This window comes from Thamnophis sirtalis, unplaced genomic scaffold (genome assembly GCF_051295495.1).
Source record: "Thamnophis sirtalis isolate CommonGarterSnake01/CBP01778 unplaced genomic scaffold, rThaSir2_p1.2 scaffold_6, whole genome shotgun sequence".
Classification (NCBI taxonomy): domain Eukaryota; kingdom Metazoa; phylum Chordata; class Lepidosauria; order Squamata; family Natricidae; genus Thamnophis; species Thamnophis sirtalis.
This window is the reverse complement of record NW_028261386.1, coordinates 51,668,408-51,694,842: the sequence shown is the minus strand read 5'-3', so window position 1 is coordinate 51,694,842 and position 26,435 is coordinate 51,668,408. Positions and strand designations below refer to the sequence as shown.

The 26,435-nt window shown below is 40.1% G+C and overlaps 2 protein-coding genes across 3 annotated transcripts in view; one reads left to right on the top strand and one right to left on the bottom strand.

The window, feature by feature from the left end:
- The window catches only part of CDC42BPA (CDC42 binding protein kinase alpha), a 172,044-nt gene extending 170,305 nt beyond the window's left edge, over positions 1-1,739 (top strand). Inside the window, exon 39 of the mRNA XM_087717867.1 lies at positions 1,600-1,739. Within this exon, the coding sequence (XP_087573993.1) occupies positions 1,600-1,680 (81 nt within the window). The 3' untranslated portion in view covers positions 1,681-1,739. The remainder of the gene's footprint in view (positions 1-1,599) is intronic.
- The window catches only part of COQ8A (coenzyme Q8A), a 56,029-nt gene that overhangs the window by 8,548 nt on the left and 21,046 nt on the right, over positions 1-26,435 (bottom strand). For both annotated transcript variants that reach the window (XM_087717874.1, XM_087717875.1), the window contains exons 5-11: positions 21,441-21,515; positions 9,918-10,040; positions 5,408-5,493; positions 4,918-5,058; positions 3,194-3,275; positions 2,096-2,189; positions 1,695-1,836 (exon numbers count right to left, since the gene is read on the bottom strand). In XM_087717874.1, the coding sequence (XP_087574000.1) occupies positions 1,695-1,836; positions 2,096-2,189; positions 3,194-3,275; positions 4,918-5,058; positions 5,408-5,493; positions 9,918-10,040; positions 21,441-21,515 (743 nt within the window). The remainder of the gene's footprint in view (positions 1-1,694; positions 1,837-2,095; positions 2,190-3,193; positions 3,276-4,917; positions 5,059-5,407; positions 5,494-9,917; positions 10,041-21,440; positions 21,516-26,435) is intronic.

Genomic DNA, 26,435 nt, shown 5'->3' with positions numbered 1-26,435 from the left:
AGGGGGGCATTTGCCCAGGTTCGCCTGGTGCGCCAGTTGCGGCCCTACCTGAATCGGGAGGCCCTCACAACAGTCACTCGAGCCCTTGTGATCTCTAGGCTGGAATACTGTAATGTGCTCTACATGGGGCTGCCCTTGAAGAGCATCCGAAGACTACAGCTAGTCCAGAATGCGGCCGCGCGAGTGATCGTGGGCGCACCACGGTTCGCCCACATAACACCGATCCTCCGTGAGCTGCACTGGCTACCTGTTGGTCTCCGGGTGCACTTCAAGGTCCTACTCACCACCTATAAAGCGCTCCATGGTAGTGGATCTGGCTATTTGAGAGACCGCCTTCTGCCAATTACCTCCCTGCGTCCCATCAGATCGCATAGAGTTGGCCTCCTCCGTATTCCATCCGCCAGTCAGTGCCGACTGGCGACTACTCGGAGGAGAGCCTTCTCTGTTGCGGCTCCGACACTATGGAACAATCTCCCCGTGGAGATTCGTACCCTCACCACCGTCCAGGCCTTCCGCACAGCCCTCAAGAACTGGCTAACCCGTCAGGCCTGGGGATAATCTTATTTCGCCCCTCCCGAATGCTGAGTGAATGTTGAGTTTTATTGTCTAATTTACTTTGTGCACATTTCTTTTTTCGTATTGTCCTACACTCCCCTTCCTTTTTTGATTGTAAGCCGCCCTGAGTCCCCTCAGGGAAAAGGGCGGCCTATAAATAAATAAAACAAAACAAAACAAACAAAACAAAATATGCACTAGGCTGACAATTGGTACATGTTTACAGCTTCCTACAGGATGTGTTAAAACACCGGGACAACTCTGTCTGCCAATGCAGGATTGTCAGACTTAATGTTAACTCTCTAATCCTTGCCATATTCAGTTCCAATTCCCCCTTTGTCCTTTGCTTCAACTCTCTGTCTCTTGTTTACTGACAGTACTTTTCCATCAGCCTTGGACAGCTAGAATTGCCCCTAACTTGAAAACCTATATTTGGGTGCTTATGCAATAAGAAGATGATGCATTTCTCATTACTTGGCCAAGGAAATAGAAGGTGAACTTTTCTGGCAAGCTTGTCGTCCTCACAAGGTCACAAAGCTGTTTGACAGGAACAGACATGGGGAAAAAATGTCCAGTAGCAGAGAACTGTCTGCCCGGAATATTATTTGCCCTGTATTCAGAATTATCTTTGAGTTTTGTAAGCATTTCCAATAGCTGGAAAAGAGATCTCTTTAAAACTTCAAATATATATATTTAATATATAGAATGTGTGTGTGTATGTGTGTATGTGTGTATGTGTATGTGTGTGTGTATGTATATGTATGTGTGTGTGTGTGTGTATGTATATGTATGTATGTATGTATGTATGTTCAGTGTTTGAAATGCAGAACTTGAAAAATCTTCAAGTACCCCAGAAAACCTTTTCACTAGAGACACAGATTTAAAGAGTAAAATCAACAGATGCAAAAAGACTTCTATATCTTTTTACCTGAAAACTGTTCCAAGCAAAGAACTAAACTGACTCTGTAATATCCTTCCCAATGAAACAAAAGGTGCTCAACCACATAATTTGATTATTACCCTAACCAAACCTCTAACCCACAGACTTCACAAGTGTGTCTTACAAAATGTCTGAGAAAGAAGTTAGACATTGGTCATTTACAGATCTTCTTTTGTCATCACTGAAGATGAAAGAGTACCTCATTCCGAATTTCCTGGCTTAGATCTTCAGCCTGATCCAGTGGAAACCCCGGCACGAGTTCTGTTGTAAGGACACTCTGACCACACAGCTCATCTACCACAGCAGGGACGTAAAAGAAGGGATGGTCCTTGAGCAGCTCCCTGTATGGCAACAAATTAATGAAACATCTTAAAACTTCTGCGCAATTTGATCAGCAAATATTAAAAAAATATTTTACCCAAGACATTCATTCTGTTTTGCAGCCTTTTCTTTTAGCTTCAGATACTATTTACTCCCAAAAGTTATGTTAAGATAAAATTGCATTCACAATTTGCAGCATAAATGCTATCTTACTGTACCTCCCCAATAATGCTTCCTAAAAGAGGAAGGTTGGGAACAAAGAGAGGCAGAGTATCTCACTTGAACGTCTTGGCACAGGCAGCTTCTCTCTTGTAATCACATTCCAGGGCCAGTTCTCTCCTTATTACTTCAATCAGGTGTTCGGGGAAAAGACCTAGACGCAAAAGAAAAGGGGAGAGAAGTAGGTTTAAACTAGCATCTTGGCTTGCTTATATCTACTGTGAGATCAAAGCCATCCTCGATATGGCATACACAGGGTAAGTATGGGAAACCATTGGTCACCATGTCCATTACTAGAGAAAACAACACATAAAAAAAAACTGTAAGTCATTTTGCCTTATTCTTTCATTATCAAAATTAATGAAAGCTACAAAATAAAGGTACAAAATTGTGTTCAGTATTCTTTTTTCTATTGGCAATTTGTGGCCAAACAGAAAAAGTCCACAAACTGCCAATAGGACAAAGAATACTATATTACAAAACAAGCTAATCTTTCTCTCATCTTCTCTCTCTGTATACTTAAAACTAAGCATAAATGTTGGATGCTGGATAACTATTTGTCTGAAGTGGTGTAGGATTTCCTGCCTAGGCAAGGAGTTGGACTCGAAGACCTCCAAGGTCCCTTCCAACTCTGTTATTCTATTCTATTATTAATGCTGTGTTCTTTCAGAGATGTCATTTTTCAGATACATAAAGCATAAGTACACAGTGGCTAAAGCCATAAATAATGCATCTTAATTTTTATGCTAAAATTGTCTTTTGAACATTTTATACTGCTATCCATTTCACAGTGATTATTCTGAGCAATACAAAAAAAAGGTTAAAAGAACAATAAAGTAATAATTCACATAACCAAAGTTCCGCGTCAAGGAATTTTTTTTACAACCAACCAGCAGAGGTCATTAACATCCCTACCCAAATGCCTACAGGAACAACAAGGCTTTAAGTGTCTCACAGAAGGCTAACAGTGTGGGGCCTATCCAAATCTCCTTACTCTGTTATGCTGAAGATAACAGTGGGAAACACTTCTCAAAAACATAAAGGCTTTCCCAATTGCACAATCTGTTTTAGGAGTATCGCTTAGAAGAGAAAAACAGATCAACTCTTTCAACACAAACCTCTGAAACCCAACATTCCCTCCCTCTTGAACAATTTTACCTTCTGGAAGAACATTGCTCATACTCAAGACAGTCATCAGGTTGCTGACATCACTGTTAATGCTATGGGCCACTCCTGGATACTGCGAGACAGAAAAGCACAATGATGAGCAGAGAATTGATTCTGAATCTTAATGTCCTTTAAATTAGTGGTGGGAAATCTGTAGTGTTCTTGATAGTGCGAAGCCACAACTCAGCAGTCCCAGGTAATATGTCAATAATAAAGAGATATGTTTTTCCAAGTATTTCTAAGGTCATTCCTTTTTTTTGCCCACATAAAGCATCTAATTATGCAGCTACATAACTTAAATATTATTCTTCACCTTAAGTCTAAAAAGTATAATAATGGTTTGGACTCGGCATAGAAAAAATAACAGAGGATCTTAAGAGGCTGTTTATTACCAACTCTGATCATTGGCCAATCTAGCTTTATAATATCTAGACTGACTGCTAGCAAACTTACAAATGCAAGTCTTTCCCACTATTTTCTGGAGAGGTATATGAAAGATATTAAGATGCTTATAAATTATGTCTTTGGTGGGTGGTGGTGGGGGAAATGGCATTTCATAATTATCAATTAACAAAGGGTCAGCACAAAATCCTTTATAAGGGTTCTTTATATTCAGAATAATCTCTTTTCCATTATGCCGTTGTAAAAGTAGAAACCCTGAGATAGAAAACACAGATTACTATGCTGCCTCCTTTTTTTTTAAAAGAGTGAAAAGCCACCTTCACATTTCAATATTTTTGCTCCAGATGGTTGACTGATTCAAACAGTTAAAAGAACATTTTAATTCCTCCTATCTTAACTTAGATTGCTGGATTTAAAAAAAATACTGTTGAAAAACAAGTATCAATGTAACCGCTGATAGAAATGAACTCCGAAAGAATCAAGTACAATGCCAGGATTTCCGTACACAGAATGGTTTGCATTAGTTATTCTCAGAATTTGATACCAGATGCAAATTCAGATAATCAGTTAGATTAACAGGCATTGAAAGTTAATACACATGAACCAATCTCTTACAATTGTCATAGTCAAAGAATAAATCTAAGATCGTATCTCAATTGATCTCAAGCTGTGAAGGAATGAGCCTGACGCAGTCTAAGCTGCCCAAGAAAGAAGCTTATTTTCCCCTTACCCACTCTGATTTCACCATAAAAGGAAAAGACAGATGCAGTTACTACACTTAACTGGCAACAAATAATTATTGCCTTATATACAAAGAATGTTCAACCCAATTGCTTGTTCTAAAGTTAAGATTAAATATGGGACGTTTTTTAACAAAGTGATTAATTTTTTCTTACTTTTCAGAATGTTTCAAATGAAATAATCATCAAATAGTACTCAGATTCTGATCGTTACCAGTGCATGTTTGTGTTATTTTTCTTTCAAATAAGACAAAAATGGTTTCCTATTAACTTCATCTGGAATGTTTTTTCAACTTCCCATTTTATTTACTCCTTTGGGATTTTTGGTTTAATTTATTTCATTGGAGGTATACAGGTATATGTCTTTTTGAATTCTATTTCTAATGTGAAAGTTGTATGGTGCTTTTCCTAAATATCAGAAGGCTAAACTTGGCAAGAAGCTCAGAGACTCTGGTATCCTCCAGCCAGTAGACCCATCAAACAGCTAGAAACATTATCCCCAGCAGCAGTATTACTGCCAAATACATGATCAGAAAACACATTTGGGATAAACACTGAAGCTACCAGCCCCACCTGGATTTTCATGGCAACTTCTTTGCCGTTCTTCAAACGAGCTAAGTGAACTTGTCCAATAGAAGCTGCAGCAAAAGGTCGCTCTTCAAAAGACTCCAATTTATCACGCCAGTTAGGGCCAAGATCATTGTTCAACGTTTTCTAGCAGCAAAATAAAAACAAAAAAAATTACATTATCTAAATATAAATTAGGCTTTCTTATATACTATAAGATATGGACTATTTTAAACAATCATCAACAAAGTGTTTCAAAGCCAATGGCAATTTATTTACACAATATGCCCCACAACTATTTCTTACAAAGCAGAGAGCTAATCTTAAAAAAAGAAAAAATGGCTGAGCATTTATGGCTACAATCTAGCAAGAATAGGCCCTGCGTTTCACCTATTTGCCCAAGAATACCAGTCTGCATCAGGAGACATTGTATAAATGATGTGGTCTGATTTGTTCCCAAGTTCTCACTTCTCATGTTCCTAAATCAGTGACTTACTATCATTTGCTTTAAAGGCATGAAGTCTGCACTCTGCCGAACGCGTTCAAAAATCTTTTGGAGTTGTGGGTTGATGAAAGCGTCATCTAGAGAGAACAATAGAAACAAAAACCCAACCAGGGTCAGTTATACAGTGACAAAAACATGGTACAGCCCACAATTATAAAAGGCTTTATTTCCAATCTCTATTATTGATCTCAAGTCACAGCCAAGCATTTTAACTTGTTCATTGTGTGATAGGAACATAATGTATAATGTACATTATCCTCAGCACAAATAACACCACATAAGATCATGCACATTCTGTGTATTAAATCAAAATACTGAGCAACAGTTAGGAAGCCATTTTGTTATTAAGAAGGATGATCAATATAGTGTATATAAGAGTAGATATTTTGCACAATTTATACTCATTCTGCTAGTCATAGTGACAGGATCCTTACTTCTGAGCTATCTCTAGATATTATTTTATTGCAGTTTCATGAAGCCATCTGTGTGTTTTTGTGTGTGTGCCTATGAGATGGGGTGGGCTGGCTGAGTAACAGATCCAAATTCACCCAGTTGGCTTTCACGCTTAAAGGAGACCTTAAAGTCTCCTTTTTTCTAGGTCAGCATCTTAACCATTACACCAAATCTTTACATTCATACTAACAGCTCAAAAGGTTCACAAACATTTTGCTGAAGAAGGATCGGGTAAAGTTTCTTGGAACAGAGACTGCAATTCAGACTCATGACCTTTTGGGGGAACACAGAAGGCAATGCAATCTGATGACGTGATGACATCCCTCAAAAGGGGTGTGGTCAATTTTTTAAATAAAATTGTGTGAGGGATTAAGGATGAAAATAGGAGCAGGCAGTCACCCATTCCCACCCATAACTACCCACATTCCAAAAGTGAACTCAATGTGCAAACAATTCAAATTCAAGCATTTTGGCACTTCCATGCAGGAAGGCCACAAATCAGATAGTGAACATGCAGGCCAAAGGGCCGTGTGTTAAAGCAAAATTTGGGCTGCTAGATTTCATGTATGCTATTTTTAGAAGCATACAAAATGTAGACTGTCCCACACTACTACTGTGTCATCTGCTCTTAAGAAACAAGTTTGAAACTCTCAGTGCTGAAATCATTTATTCCAGAGCTGTCCCCACTAAATCGTAATAAAACAGCTTGATTAAGCAGATTATTCTCATGATAACAGCTGCTTCTTAATTGTCAATATGTCAATTGCCTCAATTCTGTCTTTCACTCCATCCAAAAAGCAGAATGTAAATCTTAACCATATGACCAAATATGTCTCTTTCTGGACATATCTGGGTTGCTTGCAATGTACTAAGAGGTCTGCCAAGCTTTCAAGGACTCCTAGAGGAATCATTCCAAAGTGGCATAATGTAATAATAATCTGTACTTTCCATCTAGCAGAAGCACCAAAACATACCTACATTATGTGGTGATGACAAAGGTCTCTACGTTGCACATTTATAATTTTATAGGTGGGGGTGGAAGGTTGTGAGGAAACCATTTTAAAAGACAGAAGACAGAACAGAGAGCAAATGTAGCTGGGAACTCACCTGCTAGGGTTGGTAAATCAGGAAATCAGTTGAAAGTAAGGTCACGCAAACAGAGTGAGCAATGAAGGAGAATAGATTAAGAGAATGAAGCAGAGCTACCACAAAGCATTATGCATTCCCTACCACAGCCCTTCCCAACCTGGTGGCTTCCAGATATGCTGAATTAAATATTGAGTTATTCTGAGTGGGGGTTGGTGGCAATTCTTGTTAAACATATCTGGAGGACACTGCATTGGGTACATTTGTCCTGCATTATGTAGCATACTATTCAATCCATTTCATAGTTTTCCTGTGTATTAGACATGTCCTAGAAAGATTTTTTCGCAACTACCTCTAAGCAATGATGCACCCAGCTGAAGTAAACAGGAAAAATGAGCTCTCTTCTTGATATCCATCCCTTTATATGCATGGATATTCCATAAAACTCAGCTGGCTCCTTTTCCCCAGTGAGTTGTTATTAACCATATTAATCATAAAATAGAGTTAGCAGTTAGTTTTAAGGCATGAAACAACTACAGGCAGGCTGCAAAAACCCATTGATTGATTAATTGATTGATTGACTGACTGATTAATTAAATGTATATGCTGCTCATCTCACCCAGAGGTGATTCTAGGCAGCCTATAAACAATAAAGGCAAGAAGATAAAACATTAAAATAATATTTATCCTAACATTGATTTAAAAATTAACAAATATTATTACTGACAGTAGACTGAGCTAAATGTCTGATGTGGGCAGCCCAATTGCCTGATTCTTTTCAGAGCAAGAAAAACACAAAACTCGGCAAAAGAGTGGAAGAATTTAGAGAAAGAATACACATTGTACATCCATAGATTCTGTTAATATTGCTTTCACTAAGGTTTTGCTTACCACTTTGAAACCCTCCAGCAACATTTGCAATGCATTGTTAATAATAGAAAAATTGATTCAATAACAATATTAGTAATCTCTATCACATTTCTCAAATTTAAGTAATCATCACTGAATATGAATTATACCCAGAACCAACTCTGTTCACAAACAATATAAATGTATAATTTTTTTAAAAAATAAAATAAATATATTGTAATAATAGAAACATTGTTTAATTTTAAACAGGAAGCTGCCAGCTGTTTCTCCCGGCTTCACAATTATGGTAACATTAATATTAACAATTCCACTTTTACATGCTCTGGGTGTGCACAGCATGATTTATACCTAAATTCCATTTTCATTTATAACATATTCAGTTCCATATTTGATGATGAACTGCTTTATTGAAACGGCATAATTTAGGTATATTTGTCACATAAGTAAAACATTTTCTAACCCAAGTTCCAGAAGGGAGTCATGTTAGTCTATTATATCAACATGTTAGGATGTCTTAAAGGTTAACAAATAATCCCATTAGCAACCTGAGATAATCCACTACATTTTAAAAAAATATATGGTATGGGGGTGAAGACTGTGAGTCTTAAAATAAACTTTCATGGCTAACATTTCACATCCATGGGGCTACCGCTAGTAATTCTAGTAAAAGCTTATGTGGATATATCTACCGCCCTACCAAGCTGTGTCAAATAGATTCTTTGTTTACAGGATCTTGGTAATAGAAACCTAATATAAGCAACTGTAGTGGAGAATTACAGGGATAAGATGTAGTGGCATCTCTTGACATATTATTAATCCTGAAGAGAACAAAGATTTAACTTGTTCAATATCCTGCTTCTCACAAACCAACTATCTGTATTTGGAAGTACCCAAAACCAGGTTTCAGAGCAGTAGCCCTTTCTCATCATTATTTCTAAGAAAAGTTTGCCTTTGTCTGATCCTGAAAGTATGATAGTTGCCTTGGTCACTAGGCCACTCAATTCTCTCTTTATTTTATTGCTTTGAAAAAATGAAATGTGTTTTCTTTTTCTTCTGAAATCTAAATTATTTTCAGGCTTTTTCATTTTTTATTTTTTTTAAATGCAACTTTCTTTTAAATATGAAGTTTCAGTCATGTTACTTTAATAAGAAGATGAATGACCAATGACCAAGAGTTCATGTTTCTTTGAAGCCTGCATCAGGTTAGATGTTTAACAACACTTAGATTAAACAGGAGAAGGGAAAAGGGCTAGTATGATATCAAAATTACAAAAATTCTACTTCAATGTTGATATATTGATTGGATTCATTTACCGTGCAAAGCCAAAACCAAAAACATGTTATGGCTTAGTATGTGATATAAATTACGCAATTGTAGTTCCCAAACATGATTTATAACTTAACACTATACATAAACTTTACCAACTATAGCTTATTCAGAGTTCTTAGTCAAACAATTCATGTTTCAGTTTGGTGTATGTACCCAGATATTATAAACAGACATGGGATGCAATCCTACACTCAATATCCACACGCTGTCTTCAAATTCCAGTTCCAAACTTCCTGCATTGTGGGATAAGTCTGAGAAAGAATTTTAATCACATTCGAATTTGCAACCATATTCACCTAGATATTCTTACAAGTCCTTCCAGCAGTTGGAAATCTAGTCCACACAGCACAGGACAGGCTAAAAATGGATTAGATTGATCCAGCATACTTTTTGAAAAAAATGAAGTTAATAACTACTTATCAAACCAAACAAGGATCCAGGTAGAGATATACAATCTTAGAAAAATTAACCTATAGTTGGTCCTAGAAGGGATGAAACTTCAACAAGACTTGTTCATTTAAGACAGGGGAGAGCCTTTGAGATTTACCGAGAAAGGCATTTTTGTTATATACCATCTTCTAAAACTACATGTTATGTGCCCTCTGGAATGGAGTCAGGTGGCAAATACATTTAATAAATTATGATCCAGTACTGTTGAATGTGCTCACCTATCCTTGCTTTTCCCAATGTATTTCATCCCAGTAAACTTAAGAATGTTAAAAAGGAAGGGGGGGGACCTAGATGAGTTCCCTTGATATTTACCTTGAATGCTCAGCATCTGTCCCAATTTCAGTGCAGCACCTCGAACCTTGCACAGGGTACTCACAATTCTTTCAGCATTTGCTTCAGAGAGAAATGGGCTGGAATCCAAAATAGCTTTCTTTCCTGGGGACCAGAAGAGTAAAAGATATTTAGAAAATTAAATGAATGGGTGCTAATACATGTATACCACAATTGAGCCCAAAATTTATCTTGCTAAGTGAGAAATTTGTTAAGTGAGTTTTGCTCCATTTTATGACTTTCCTCACATTTGTTAAGTGAATCGCTGCAATTCTTAAATTAGTAACACAGTTGTTAAATGAATCTGGTTTCCTCATTGACTTTGTTCGTCAGGTGACAAAAGGGGATCACATGATTCCGGGACACTGCAACCGTCATAAATGTGAGTCAATTGTCAAGTATCCAAATGTAAATCACACGATCCTGGGGATGGTGCAATGGTCATAAGTGTGAAAAAATGGTCATAAATTACTTTTTCAGTGCCATTGTAACTTTGAACTAAATGAGCTGTCGAGGATTATTTGTATTCAGATTTCCTTTGTATCAGCACCATTAATCCATTGTACAAACAACTCAATCTCAGAACTCCCTATTTTTTTTAAAAAAATAATAATGTGCTCACATACCCTTAGGAGCTAAAGATAAAGCTGTTTACAGCATGGGAAAGTTAACAGCTCAAACTGAATACAACACTCCTCCCTACCCCCATCACCTTGAATTTATCTTTTCTGGTCACAAATAGATCTCCAACAAGTAACATATTAAGGAGAAAGTTAATGATTAAGGAAGTCAAGAGTCCTTTTCTGAAATACTAAACAAATAGAGAATCCATAATGTGAGAAATGAGAAAACTCAGGCACACAATTCTACACAATTGCCAAAAGCCAAAATGCACACTATATAGCAAGATATATATCTTAAATCCTGTTTAAAACAATTCTTAACTACAAGAAAATCTCATGTTAATCTGGAGAAGATGCTATTTTTGGTTAAGGATAAAACATGTAATGCTGTAAACTGTAGAAATGGAACAATTTACACAAAAATATAATGGGGGAAGAGATAAATAATTTTTTCTGCCATGAACAGGTTTTATTGCATTTACAATTTGTTGAAGATGAGAAACATTCAAAAATTATTTTCTAATGCAGCTATGTTCCAGGTCAATCAACAAATAATGAAGAAATTCATTATAAAAATTTTGAGACACAAATGAGGTAAAATTCTCCACCCACCATAGCAGGAAAATATAAATAATGAACCAAGTTATATCTAAAACTCCAATTGTGACTTGTCAAATGATCATTTGTTTTCATCACTCTTCAATATGTTAGGGCATGGATCCCAACCGTCAGGCTGCGATCCACTACCAGGAGACAACCTGTTCAGTGACCACCGTTTGCACAAATGGAGCTGCACATGTGCACACTCGGCTACCACTCGCACAGAATCATACCTTCTCCCCCCCCCCCCGCCAAAGTCCAAAAAGCCGGAATGGTTGGGGACCACTATGCTAGGAGACAACAAACTTTTTTTTCATATACATATATATACAATAATCCTTACAAAAACTGAAGAGAAATGTTTTGATTCCATTCAGACAACCAAGTTTGCATTTATTCATCAGGAAAGAATGGAAATGCCAGAATACACTGGTAGCTATTAAACATAATTTACCAATATGAAAATCCTACTGACATTATTTTTAGCAATGTTTACAAATTAGAAAATTAAATAATTATATAATAATTATAAAATTACATACTTAAATGTTATAAACAGCATATTAAAGTTAATAAAAAATAAAGCACAGAGTGATTTATTTCTATGCTATGGCTCTATAAGCAGCCAAAATATTTGAAAATATTTTAGTTTAGTAAGTTGAAATATGGCCAGCCAAAACATATGCAAAGCTACACGGGCTTCCACTGCAACTCCAGGACAAATTGAAAAATCAACAGGTTGAAATATTCTGCCGGTTCTTTAGGGACTACAATTGGAAGACATATATTTTTGATTACCTGGTTCTCAACCATATTGAAAAACTCATTACTTAATAACTCCTTTATTGTATATTTTTTTCTTCAATGATCTGTAGTACATTTTCTCCTCCTAAAGATCAAAAAGCAAATCAAAGTTTTTAATAACCTTACCCAATCTCACTGTCTCTAATTATGCCCTTCAATATCAGCTAGCATCAATAATTTTGGTCACTGACTTAAAGGATGTTAACTTGGGGATAGGCTCACTGGATAATGGATCAGATATTTTCTGCAGAATATTTTGTGTGTCCTGTGTGTCACTCCTTTAAGGTGAGGCAGATCCATAAAGAATACCTGAAGTCTACTTTACTATTGCAGGGTATAACAACAGAAACTTGATAGCATCTTATATATTCACTCATACCAAATAGAATCAAGGCAAGATAATCTTCTATTTTTTTCCTTCGTCCATCCCTACCAAGGCTAAGCTGTTAGCCTAATGACTATTGAATACCTTCTTCAAGGTATTCTGTTCTCTTTCTCTGTGCACGAGTACCATGTCCATGTGTGAATATACCAACATACTTAAAACACTCCTTACCTGTGCAAAGAAGCATAGCCAAGGAGAAAACTAAACTATTTTTCTTGGTTAATGATATTCTCAGCTTCATATAATAACAAAACTGCATAATCTGGGACCACATTCATCTATGCAATTTTTCTAAGTATTATGAAGCTATATAATCCATCATACTATGTTTTTATCAATTCATAAAAACGTAATAAACATCTTCATTCTCTGGCTCAATAACCATGTATTTTTCTTTGCAATACTGAAAGTTAAATCATGCCCCTGAACTTTTAATAAAGTTGATCATCAAGTTCATTCATCCCCTAACACAAGAGGGCGTATCAAGATTGAATTTCATTTTATATTCCTGGAAACACTGTCCTTTCACCTAATGTGTATATCTCCCATCAAAAACACTACAATGGTTCTGAAAGGCAAGGTTAATCAAAAAGCTTTTTTAAATAGTTTGCTTGGTAGTACAGTAAGTCTCATTTGCAATTCCTGCTTGAAATAAGCATTCCTTGCCCACACATACTTTATTTAAAAGAATTTGGCTATAACAGCCATTAAGCCAGAGGGTCCAATATTTAAATATATACATATACTTGCACAAACCTATGGTCTACAGCTTTCTACTCTATGGCAAACCAAACATGGTATTAGAGACAAGCCAATAAGCTGTAATAAAAACTAATTCATGTTTTCCATCAAATATTTCTGGAGAAAATAAACCACCTCACAGACTGAGACTGTTTACTGTCCATATTTCTGAATGTCTACATATTGTGCAGCAAAAGAAATAAAACCTGATTGAGCATTAAAACTGTTATTGCAAAACATTCCAAAACTAAAGTGCACGCTTCACTGGATCAGTGATGATTAAAAATAGGGGGGGGGGGCACATGTATTTAAATAAAAATATACAAAACAAAACAACTCTTCGTAGAAAAGATACATTCAAATCAAAATTGGCCACCATTTACTAGTTACAAAGTCATTTTTAACAAAGACACTGAATCTGAATATGTAAAATATTATTTTCATCAAGATTACACACATGTATGTGTTCTTCCAATTAATTTGGTCTTTTCTAAAATACGTTCACTAAAATAGGCAGTTGTTGATTTAATATTGCATTGTTTGGATATTTGTTTGCTATCATTTTTGTTCTGTGCCTCTTCTGTCTAGCAAAACTCTATAAGCGGACTTCTGTGCTACAAATATGAGAATCCAGAATTTTATCATTCAACTTTACAATTAGGCGTCCACAAGGCACTATTTGAAAACCAACATTCCTTTTTTAAAAAAACCACCAGATTGAGGAAGGTTGCCATAACTGATGGCAAAAATATGGCCTTCTCTGAAGTAAATTCTGCACTCTTTTTTCAGCATCTAATTTCAGTAAAAGTTACACTATGAGTGGATTTTCTCATTTGAAGACTGCTTTGTGGCTCTTTAACTATATACTGAGAAAAAGGTTATTAAGGAATTCAAAGGGGGGAAGGGACATATCCATTATTTTAGCTACAGTCCAGAAGCTTGACTCAACTACAAGCACAAAATAAGCCTGCTGCTCTTGTTGACAAGGTGACATCAACCCCGGGGGGGGGGGGGGGGATCACAGCTCTAGTTGCAAGCTCTCTGGAATGAATGACAGAAAAGACAGGTGGAAAATCCAGCTGGGAAGACAAAAAAAGAGATAAATGGAAAATATATATTTCAATACCACAGAGCCAAGTAGGCACTGGCCTCAAAATGGACCCTCTGATATTTACCTTTTGGGTTATGTGTTATGGAAACCTATAAGCTATGCATAACAATAGCAAAAAAAAATATGCCAGAAAAAGTTGTCTTTGAACTTGAAAGCTGCACAAAATGTCTAAGGCTCTTCTGTATTAAGGCTCTTCAAATTAGTAGAAAACAAAAACGCTTAACAATTAATTTCTCTTTTTACTTAAACTCAGAAAATAAGATCAATCTGCCCCCGTTTCTCCAGCTTTAAACTGGCTAGCAGGCACAAGTTTAACTTCTTATAATTAGTTTTGTTCTGCCTGCATTCAGATCGGGGAGTGCCCAGTTAAACAAAGTACTGTTTGAAAACAGGAAAATGTAAATAGAAAGATTGCACAACCAACTTCCTGGGAAAGGTCTGCTGAAACCAGAATGCAGCAAAGAAATGCTTTCAAGGATTCTGCCGATGGTATGAATGCACCCACACTGAATGTTTCATCTTTCTATCCATGCAGTTTACAATACAGCATATTCTGTGTTTATGAATTTGTCATTTTTTTCCAACCATTTTCAGATACACCACAGGTAATTTTTGCACCATTTTCTGAAGTTCCTTTTTTATTTATGTAGAGAGGACACGCACAGGTAATATGCATGCCTGCTTCTCAATACTCTTTCAGATACCATGATAGTAATAAATACTCTTTACTCTGCCCTTAGCTTATAACTATTGCCCCAGAAGTCCTATTGTACAAGTTACAAACTCAGCATTTTGGACAAAAGTTGACATTGATTGTCAAGTTTTAAATGCCATTTTATTGCTATTAATCCAGTATACTTTTGTTTGATAATTATATAGCATATTGGGAGGATACAAGGAAATAAAAAAATTGAAAGCTATTTATATATAGCTTTTCCTGATCCACTGACTAATTGTTCTCACTGTCAGGAAATTTCTCATTAGTTCCAGGTTCAATCTCCCTCTGACATGTTTCCACCCATTGCTTCTTAACCTGCCTTGAGGTTCTTTGGAAAATAAATCAACCCCCTTTTCCTGTCACAGTCTTAAAAGACATCTATGTCACCCCTAATCCTTCTCTTCCATAAATTATGCATATCTAGTATCTTGTTACCATATGCAGCAAAATGACTATAAAGGTAGTCCTTGACTTACAACAGTTCGTTTAGTGATCATACAATGGCACTGAAAAAAGTGACTTATGACAGTTTTTCAGTTACGACTTTTCCAGGATGCCCATGATCATGTGATCAAAATTCAGATGCTTGTCAAGTGATTCATATTTATGCCCATTGCTGTGTCCTAAGGGCATGTGATCACTTTTTGCGACCTTCTGACAAACAAGGTCAATGGGGAAGCCAGATTCACTTAACAACCGGGCTACTCACTTATCAACTGCAGTGATTTACTTAAAAACTGAGGCAAGAAAGGTGCAAAATTCACTTAACAAATATCTAACAACAACAGAATTTTGGGCTCAAATATGATCATAAGTCAACGACTACCTGTTAAAGGTTAGTCTGTAAATATTAAACACCAAGGTCTTATCAATAAGACTGGCTTTTTAGTCAGTAGTGCTATGGAAATGTATCTTTTGAGCTTGAGCTTTTCGCTCGGGCATGAAGAAGAACAAACAACAGCTGATAATTCGAGTTTTGCTGCAGTTTGATGCCGGAAGAGCTAGGCCTGGTAAGAGGAACTTGAGAGGAACAGGGAACGGCGATTGTTGACGAGAAGCCTTCCCGGACAGCCCCTGACAGCCCCAGACAGAGCAACTGTTGGAGTGGCAGCGAGTGGTAGCAAGAGACTGTGAACGGCCTCCCCCCTCCCCCCCACAGAGATGATACGGGCGGCTTGCAGCCGAAAGAACTGCTGTGCTTTGTTTTGAGCCCTGGGAGGTGGTGGGGAAGAAGCATACGAACGGCTCCCCTCCTTCCTCCCCCCCCCCAGAGACTGCGAGCGGCGGCTGTCTGGAGTGGCAGCGAGAGACTGTGAACGGGCTTTCCCCCTCCCAAGGAGACAATACGGGCGGTTCGCAGCCAAAAGAACTGCTGCGTTTTGTTTTGAGCCCTGTTTTTGAGCCCTGTGAGGTGGTGGGGAAGAGGTATACGAGTGGCTCCCCCCTCCTCCAGACGGCCCGGGTGGTGCGAACGGCGAACGACGACCGTAGTTACACATGAATGGCCTTTCCCACCCCCCCCAGGCGAACGGGAGCAGCACGAGGGCTTTTACTCTATGCCGGCTACAGCAAGCCTAAACCTCCTGGCTGCCGGTTTTCTTTTGGAGTGTGAAGTGAGGAGCAAGGAGTGAGGAGCGCTGAAGGGGGGTTGCCCACGCGCCCCCTGGACACCTGCACGCTCCGGAGAGTCCCCCCCCCACGCTGGATGCAGAAAATGGCGGCGGCACTTTGAACTCCCTTTAGTCCGGCGTTTTTTTTCAATGCAACGGTGGTGGCAGGGACGGCGCTAAGACGGCAAGACCACGATTAGACCCTGGCTCGCTAGTTTTGGAGGAGAGGAAGTGAGGAGCCTTCACTGTGGGATTGGGAGAAGCGATAAGACGGTGTGTGACCAGGAGGGTGTGCAATATTTAACCTTCGCATTGGACTTAGATCTGACCACAGACCTGGCTGAGTAACCATGCTGCGCTGGGGCCTGAGGAGGAGTGGTATGTGGTTTGTCACCAACTGGACCATGGTTATCATGGTTGGGTGGGTGATTTGGGCTGCTGACCTTGCTGCCTCAACCTCAGTTGCTTTGACTATTATTATGTGCATCTACCTCTGGATTCCTATCTTGGACAGCGCTTGCTTAATTTTACTCGGACCACTGGTGAGAAACAGAGGGGGGGTGAGGCTTCGGCCTACAGACGCTGTGAACCTGCACGACTTTTTCCTATATCTCTTTTAATCGGTATGTTGAGTGCATGGGATTGCTTGAGATGATATGAATGATCTCACTTTTTATTATTATATAGTTGTATTGCTGTTTTAACTTTTTCAGTGAGGACTGTTTGTGTGAGAGTTTGGGTATGAGTGATTCGGAGGACCTGGCGGGGTATGCGGGGGCCATCGGGGTGGTTGGGGGAGCTATATCCACGGGAGAGGGTCGGAGCATCGCGGTCATAACAGGGAGAGGCAGATATGGCGGGGACTTTAGGGCAGGCCATCATCGGGGAAGGAGGGCTCGCTGTGTCATAGAGATCCCTCCTTCCGGCCCTAGGAGTCCCACTCCAAGGTCAGATGGCGCGAGTAATCAGGACCCTGGTCTCAGGCTGCTGTCGCTAAATGCCAGGTCTGTCGTTCATAAGGCCCCCCTCATCCGGGACTTGATAACTGATGAGGGCGCAGACCTGGCATGTATTACTGAAACATGGCTGGGCACGAAGGGAGGAGTCCCCCTCGTTGAGATGTGCCCAGCCGGATTTCAGGTGCTGCATCAGCCGAGAGCCCAGGGAAGGGGTGGCGGTGTGGCCATTGTAGTCCGGGAGTCTTTAGTACCTCGTAGGATCCCTGCTCCGGAGCTTGTCAGGTGTGAGTCCCTGCTGGTGAAGCTGGACCTCAAGGGTCAAGTGGGTCTGCTGCTTATGTACCTGCCTCCCAACTGCGTTGCAGCAGCCCTCCCCTCGCTCCTCGAGTCAGTAGCCGAGCTGGCAGTTGAGTTCCCTAGACTTATGGTTCTGGGGGACTTCAACTTGCCTTCGCTCGGTGAACACTCTGATGGAGCGCAGGAGTTCATGGCTTCCATGACAGCCATGGGCTTGACTCAGGTAATCCGAGGCCCAACTCACTCAGCGGGCACACACTTGACCTCGTATTCCTCTCGGAGCAGTGGAGTTACGATCTTGGTCTGAGGGGTAATGAGATCATACCCCTGTCGTGGTCAGACCACTACCTACTGAGGCTAGACTTCCGGAGGCCAAACCCCCACCGTAGGGAGGAGGAACCAACCAGCTGGTTCCGCCCCAAGCGACTGATGGATCCTGTTAGGTTCCAGACGGAGCTTGGGGTTATTCCTGATACCCTCGCCCACAGTTTGGTGGAGACCCTCGTCGCTGCCTGGCACTCGGCAGCTTCGGAGTCTCTAGACCGGATTGCGCCACTACGGCCCCTCCGGGTCAGCGGCCCCCGGAGGCCACCTTGGTTTACTGAGGAGCTCCGGGAGATAAAGCGCCGGAGGAGACACCTAGAGCACTCATGGAGGTCCGATAGGTCCGAGTCGAAGCGGGCACTTTTAACAGCATGCACCAAGGAGTATATTCGGACTCTAAGAACAGCAAAAAGAACATATATTGCCTCCTTGGTAGCGTCCGCCGAGTCTCGCCCAGCCGCCCTGTTTAGGATAACCCGCTCCCTCCTAAATAGGAGGGAGACGGGGGACCCCTTACAGGGTAAGGCTGAGGAATATGTCCAGTTCTTGGCGGACAAAGTTGCCCGGTTTCGAGCGGACCTGGACTCCACCCCAGTAGATCCAGCCGGGACACAAGGGGAAAACTTGGCAAACCATCTCTGGGTTGAGTTTCAGGAAGTTGCCTCTGGGGATGTGGACAAGGCTATGCGAGCTGTGAGTGCCTCCACCTGTGTACTGGACCCGTGTCCCTCCTGGCTGGTTGCCAACAGCAGCGAGGTGACACGAGGCTGGATCCAGGCGGTTGTGACGGCCTCCCTTCGGGAGGGGCACTTCCCCGCCGCACTTAAAGCGGCGGTGGTGAGACCCCTCCTGAAGAAACCATCTTTGGATCCAGCCGTTTTCAACAATTATCGTCCAGTCTCCAACCTCCCCTTTGTCGGGAAGGTTGTTGAGAAGGTGGTGGCCTTCCAGTTCCAACAGTCCTTGGAGGAAGCTAGTTACCTTGACCCCTTCCAGTCTGGCTTCAGACCCGGTTACAGCACAGAAACCGCTTTGGTCGCATTGACCGATGATCTCTGGAGAGGCAGGGATGGAGGCCATGCGTCCATCCTGGTTCTCCTTGACCTCTCGGCGGCTTTCGATACCATCGACCATGGTATCCTTCTGCGACGACTGCGGGGGGTGGGGGTGGGAGGCACTGTTTTGCAGTGGTTCTCCTCCTACCTCTCGAACAGGTCGCAGTCGGTGTTGGTTGGGGGGCAGAGATCGTCCCCTAGGCCCCTAACATATGGGGTGCAAGCTGATACTCAACCCAGACAAGACCGAGTGGCTGTTGTGTTTTCCTCCCAAAAATTTGACCAACATACCATCACTCAGGCTGGGGGGACAAAATTTACACCCCTCAGAAAGGGCCCGCAACTTGGGAGTCCTCCTGGACCCACAGCTGACTTTTGACCACCACCTTTCAGCTGTGACCAGGGGGGCATTTGCCCAGGTTCGCCTGGTGCGCCAGTTGCAGCCCTACCTGAATCGGGAGGCCCTCACAACAGTCACTCGAGCCCTTGTGATCTCCAGGTTGGAATACTGCAATGTGCTCTACATGGGGCTGCCCTTGAAGAGCATCCGGAGACTTCAGCTAGTCCAGAATGCGGCCGCGCGAGTGATCGTGGGCGCACCACGGTTCGCCCACATAACACCGATCCTCCGCGAGCTGCACTGGCTACCTGTCGATGTCCGGGTGCACTTCAAGGTCCTACTCACCACCTATAAAGCGCTCCATGGTAGTGGATCTGGCTATTTGAGAGACCGCCTTCTGCCAATTACCTCCCTGCGTCCCATCAGATCGCATAGAGTTGGCCTCCTCCGTATTCCATCCGCCAGTCAGTGCCGACTGGCGACTACTCGGAGGAGAGCCTTCTCTGTTGCGGCTCCGACGCTATGGAACAATCTCCCCGTGGAGATTCGTACCCTCACCACCGTCCAGGCCTTCCGCACAGCCCTCAAGAACTGGCTAGCCCGTCAGGCCTGGGGATAAGTCTACTTTCGCCCCTCCCGAATGTTGAGTGAATGTTGTGTTTTACTGTTTAATTTACCTTTGTTCACACCTCTTTTTGTATTTGTCCTACACTCCCTTTCCCCTTTGATTGTAAGCCGCCATGAGTCCCCTCAGAGAAAAGGGCGGCCTATAAATGTGCAATAAATACAAATACAAATACAAATTTTCCCTTCAAAGTTAAATGGCCAGATAACAGCAGAAAACATACTCTTGTTGGAATTTATTTAGGTTTCAAGCTGAGGTATAATTGCAAGTTACTTATGTTATTTATGTTACTGCCCTATACACATTCTTAAATAAGCTGTTGCAGAGATGACAACTGCTCATTATTTAGTAGGTTAAGATACCAACATTGAACTTGTTGCCAATGTTTAGCATAATGACACTCGGCCTCTAACAATGTTAAAATATTCTTTGTTGAAGTAATTGAGAGTGCCAAAATATGTATAAGCAGCCCAAAATGTAGCAACAAAATGTCTGCATGATACTCTTCTTCTCACAGAGTAAAGGTATCTTATCTATACCTGTGAAGCATGAGTGCCTTGGACAGAATAAAGTCCAACCTGCTTCACATCCTCTTACCTTAATGAACTCTTAATTGGGCCAGTTCTGTTGTAAGACAGCAATATAAGTAAAACAATAACATCTTGCCACATATTTTTGTAAAATAATCCTGTACCTTTATTTTAAGATTCCTTTTAATATAACCTTTACTTCAGCACCTGACTGTTCATAGACAAACAGTAGAGCTTTTAAAAAGAACAGCTATATTTTTAATCTGTGTACATATGTGTGTGTATACACAGAGAACATCAGGCATCAACATAAACACAAATCTAAGAGGAAAAAAATAGGTCAATTTTCAAAATAATGTTCAAAGTTTGCAGTAAAACAAGACAATCCAGCATGAATGTTTTGTTAAGCAAACAGGTTAGACATCTGCATTGACCACGTCCAAGAAACAAATGAGTTCTTTTCCATGCCTCATTCTCAATTCATAGGCCAGTTTTCCCCCCAATCCTTCTTAAGGGACAAGCGACGGTCTTTGTCTTCTTTCAATGAACAGCATCATCATCACCATTATTCTTAAAATATTAATTCAAAGTAAGTAAGAAATGCAGCTAACTTCTGGAGAAAAAAGAAGCTAAAAGCAAAAAGGATGCAGACATGTTTATCCATTAATACAACTATTTCAAAGAGTTGTTATTTTCTCTGTGCTTGCATAACATGCCTGGGTCAGAAACAAGGAGCGTTCAGAAACTGGGAGTTCTTATTAATAGCAAACAAAGAAAACTCACCATTGCGCTCTTCAGATCTGAGACTCTTCTTTGCAACCTCTGCCAATGCTCCAATGCCAAGACCAACAGCTAAGCCTTAAACGAACAAAAAAATAAAAAAGGAGGAAGAGGAAGTAAGTTAAAATGCCTCTAGCATAATGTTACATCTTCATGTGTATTAATAAGTATCAACTCTGAAACTCTTTCTAGGACACATCACTGAAATCTGAAACATTAATTTTCCTCATGTTTAGTGCTCACTATTATAAGTACTGCAGATGTACAATCATGTCATGTTTACTAAGCAACATTTACACAAAATTATAGTCAAGATTAGACTAAGTTCTAAGCATTTACTATAGGAAATATTTATTTGTATTTATAAGGCCACACAATTCTACAAAGGCTCTGGGTGGCACACATTTTATTTAAATTTACATTACATATTTCAACTGCATTTGTGCAGGAATATACTGAATATTCCAGCTGAGCATGCTCAGTTGCCAGACAATGCCTTACTAAAATTATCAGCCTGTTGTTTTTTCTTGGAATTTCATAATGAAAACCTCCATGTAGGCCACTAAATGAACTCCTTCTTCTTCGTTCTGCATTTTCTCAGCTTCAATATAAATCCTAGCCATGTCCTTTTCATGGGAGCCAGTTTGGTATAGTTGTTTGGGCTAAAACATACAATGAACCGTTACAAGTACTCAGTATGGCTAGTCTAATGAAGAGAAGGACCAGGGGAGACATGATAGCCAGTGTTCCAGTATTTGCCACAGAGAGGACAGGGTCAAACTATTTTCCAAGGCACCCGAAGACCAGAAAAGGGATAATGGATGCTGATCAAGGAAGTTCTGGGAGCTTCATCACTGGAAGCTTTCAAGAAGATTGCCATTTATTCAAAATGGTATAGAAATGGCGTAGGGCAGTGATGACTAAGCTTTTCCAGAGTTAGTGCCCAAAGCGTGCACATGCTGCTGAACCTCCAAAATGCAATGCGTGTGGCCCCCATGCATGCTCCCCGCTCTCCATGCATGCGCACACAGCCCCTGCACATGCCCTGGCCCCATGCATGCACGTATAGCCCCCCCTGCTTGCACCTCGCCACCTTGTATGTGCACACGCCCATACCCACATGTGCCCCATGCCCATGCATGCACGGTCCCCCCGCATGTGTGGCAGAGACCCAAAGACCAGCTGGCCAGTGGGAGGCAAGCATGCATGGCGGAGCTGAACTGGGGTAACTGCTCAGTGCTCACAGGGAGGGAGCTGTGTGCCACTTGTGGCACATATGCCATAGGTTCACCATCACAGGCGTAGTGTCTCCTGCTTGGGTGGGGAGTTGGGCTAGATGGCCTACAAGGTCCCTTTCAATACTGTAATTTGTACAGATCTGTGCATCAGGCATAAACTGGGAGAGTGTGAATTCTAATCCTGCCTTAAAGACAAAAGTAACTGAGTGACCTTGTGCCTGTCACTGCTTCTCAGGAAGGAGGCAATGGCAAACCACATCTTAAAACCCTTACCAAGAAAACTGCAGGTATTTGTCCAGACTGTTATCAGGACTCAAAAAATTGACTCAAAAACAAACATACACAGACCCCTCCACACACACACACACACACACACACACACACACACACACACACACGATAATTTCAGAAGAGTACTTTTCAGGGAGATAAATATATATAATACTTGCAGGATGTTTACCGAATTAATAACACTTATTGCCCTTAAAAGAGGATCGAGAACATTAGCACAGTTCTTCAAGGAAGACCAACTAGAATTCAGTTACTAGAAAATTAAAAACATGGCATTTGCCAAAAGGTCCAAGAGCACAGATGGCCATAAGATTGCACAGGTCTCCTGGGGTACTCCTTATTACCTGGGGTAATCCTTCAGTAAGAAAGGCTGCAGGCACTACTCTGCTAAAAAAGCACAAATGGCCTCATCTTAAATCCCTCAAATTCCTTAAGGCAAGACATCATCACATGGCTATATATCTGCAGCTCTCAAATTACTTGGAGACCAAAGAATGAAAGAAGAAGACGATGCTTAGAGACAGTTCAAATTGTTTTGACTGTATGGTTTAAATGCTAAGTTTATTATTGTGTACAAAGAAAGAAATCAATCTGACTGTTTTTGATGTTTTGATGAAAGACTGAGACAATAAGTCTTTCAGACAATAAAAGGATGAGGAAGGATGCTATGTAACACAGAACCCCTTTTCCAAGAAAAAGAGTGAATCTTGAGAGAAAAAATGATTGGGGGAGGGCGAGAAATTTTAAAAACCAGAGTAAAAACAGAATGAGTACAGAAATAGAACTCTATGAAAACGTTTTAGATTACCACCAAACAGAATTAATGGAAAATGGATCCAAGGAATATGAAAACTGTTTGGATAAAGTAAAAATTATGTTTCAGAGAGGCATGAGGAATTACAAGAGTAGAAAGTAAAGATGCTTAGTAAAATGAAAAAGAAAAGATGCTATGGATGAGAATGCACATAGAATAATGATTATTTCAAAATACAATTATCACACATTGTGCAATCTATGATAATTATTTATTATGAATTATGTGCTATCAACTCCTAGTGACCATATAGGTAAGTTTTCTCCATGATGATCTGTCCCTAAGCTATTCCCACTGTAACAGAGTCCATCCACCTTTCTGGTGACTATTCTCTTCTTCTCTTTCCTTGTGCAATGTGTCCATATAACAGGTACACCAAGAAAAAGAGCATTGCAAAGAATATAATCAAAGAATAAGGAAAGTCTACCTTTTGAAAATGGGTGAAAAGGAATTTATGAAGTCCTTAGTTCTCTACTAGCTTGGATGTTTGTGTGCAGTTATTTAGTTCCAGACTAAGTAATAACTTCAGGGCTAAACTAGTTCTCACCTGAAGCATATTACAAACATCACAATTTTCTACATTTCTGAATCAGGCAAACTAACATTTTTTTCTCTCCTAAAAATCTGGTCAAATAATAATTCCAAACTGTTTATGTAGCTAATTCCTCTCCCCAATGTCTATTCATGTAGCCAAAACAGCAGCATATGTTTTGTCTAAAGTCAGGAAAAGGAATCTGTGTAAATTTAACATTTCTTAAGATTCTCTCTCACACCATAAAATCATACTGTTTGTTATAACATCTAAATGAGTCTACTTAAATTCTGAGGAGGCAGGCAATCCTGGAAGTAGATCTTCACAACATAAAGAATATTTGTTAAGACACAAGAAAATTTAAGCTCCAGGTTTAACTAAGGTTCGTTGCCATGCTGGATCTAACCCAGCCGCCCTGTGGATGGGGCTTCACTTGTTTGCGCGGACCGGTTTCTGGCATGCTGCAAACTGGTGCCAGCCCACGGACTGGAGGTTGAGGATCCCTGATTTAACAGGGCCAGTTTGTCCCACATTTCCACTCTCAGTCAAGAACGTATTGTTCAAGCCATTAACTTTGCCTGGCCTGCTCAGCATCACTTTCCAATCTTCCCATTCTAGCACATTCTTGGCCCACTTAAAAGCAATAGCTCTCAACCCTCTTTCAATCAACTGTTGTAAATACAGAAACTAGATCTTAACACAACAGCTGATTTTCTCCATTTGAACTATGACAGCAAGAGAACACTGCAGAAGTGTGGCTATAGAACTTGAGAAAGACATTGACTTATAGCTTCAAATGCAAAGCTATAAATGTATTTGTTCAATGAACAAAACCATGACAGACCCATTTTCTATTCCATCTCACACACTCAGCTTCCAATACAAAATTGCAGAAGCCATAAAATCTTCCCACTATTATCTCATATGGCAGGAATATGACTATTAGAATTAGTTAAAATGCTTCCAAGTGGTAAGAGACAAAAATGGCACTCATGTCATTTCAACTACTGACTCAAGAAAATGTTTACTCTTTTCTATTTCATGGGATAGTATATAGTACATACAGAGGCCTGTGGTAACTTGCCTAATAAAAGCCAAGTTCCTTATCACTCTGTTATACAAACAGAAATGTTCAAAAAGTATATAGAAGTAAATCTCATCTGGGAGAAATGAAAACAAAGGATAGATGCCAACTCTAGCTATAAATAGGAAAGGTCATAAAATAGAGAGGCTTCTCTTTTAACTAATATGTGCTCACTTCACATTGGCTGCCAAAAAGGTCTGGTGAAAGGTGACATTCCCTCACCTCCTACCCCATGCTTCTCCAGCCTACCAATTCCATGGTATTAGACAACTTTCAGTTAATAGACAAAAATGCTCAGAACCTTGTCTCCTCTCTAAACATGAGTTGACACAGAAAGTATTAGTTGAAAGACTGGGGATTGTAGAAAAAAGGTGGCTGGAAGTTATCTTAATTAAAGTTCCCTTAATATTTGTGAAATTGTTTTAAACACTTCTAAAATGTAATAAGTAGCCGGCACTATGTGAATGTGATTTGTTAACTATTTATAGTAGAACCTCTGGTCACGAGCGCTTCTGACCACAACCAAATCAGGTTCTGACCAAAAAAATCACTTTTTTTCATGGCTGATTTCCCCTTCTGCGACATTTTTTTTAATGTGCCAAATTTCCAAAATTAGGTTCAGGTCATGACCAAATAGGTGCGATCAAAGTTATGGAATAAATTATGGTCGTGAACAGAGGTTCTACTATACTTGTTAAATTATTTTATATAGCCTTCAGAGAAGACTTTCCTGAAATTCAATTGATTCCTAAAAGAAATATTGAGTCCTACCGGCCAGAGAATTTCATCTGATGGGATTCAAAAGTTTGGTCTTCTCTGCCATAGTGCCCATCTTGTGGAAACTCCTCCCCCCAGAAGTGATATTAGCATCATCTGTGTCAGTATTTTGCAAACCCCTCAAAACTAGGCCATTTTGTCAGAGCTTGGGATCTCAGGAAATTGGGAAGTTCTTGCAATGGCTTCCTTATTGTAGTTTATATTATATCCTCTTCTGTTTTCTGTGTGTTTTATACTTGTTTTTAATTGGGGCTGTGTGTGT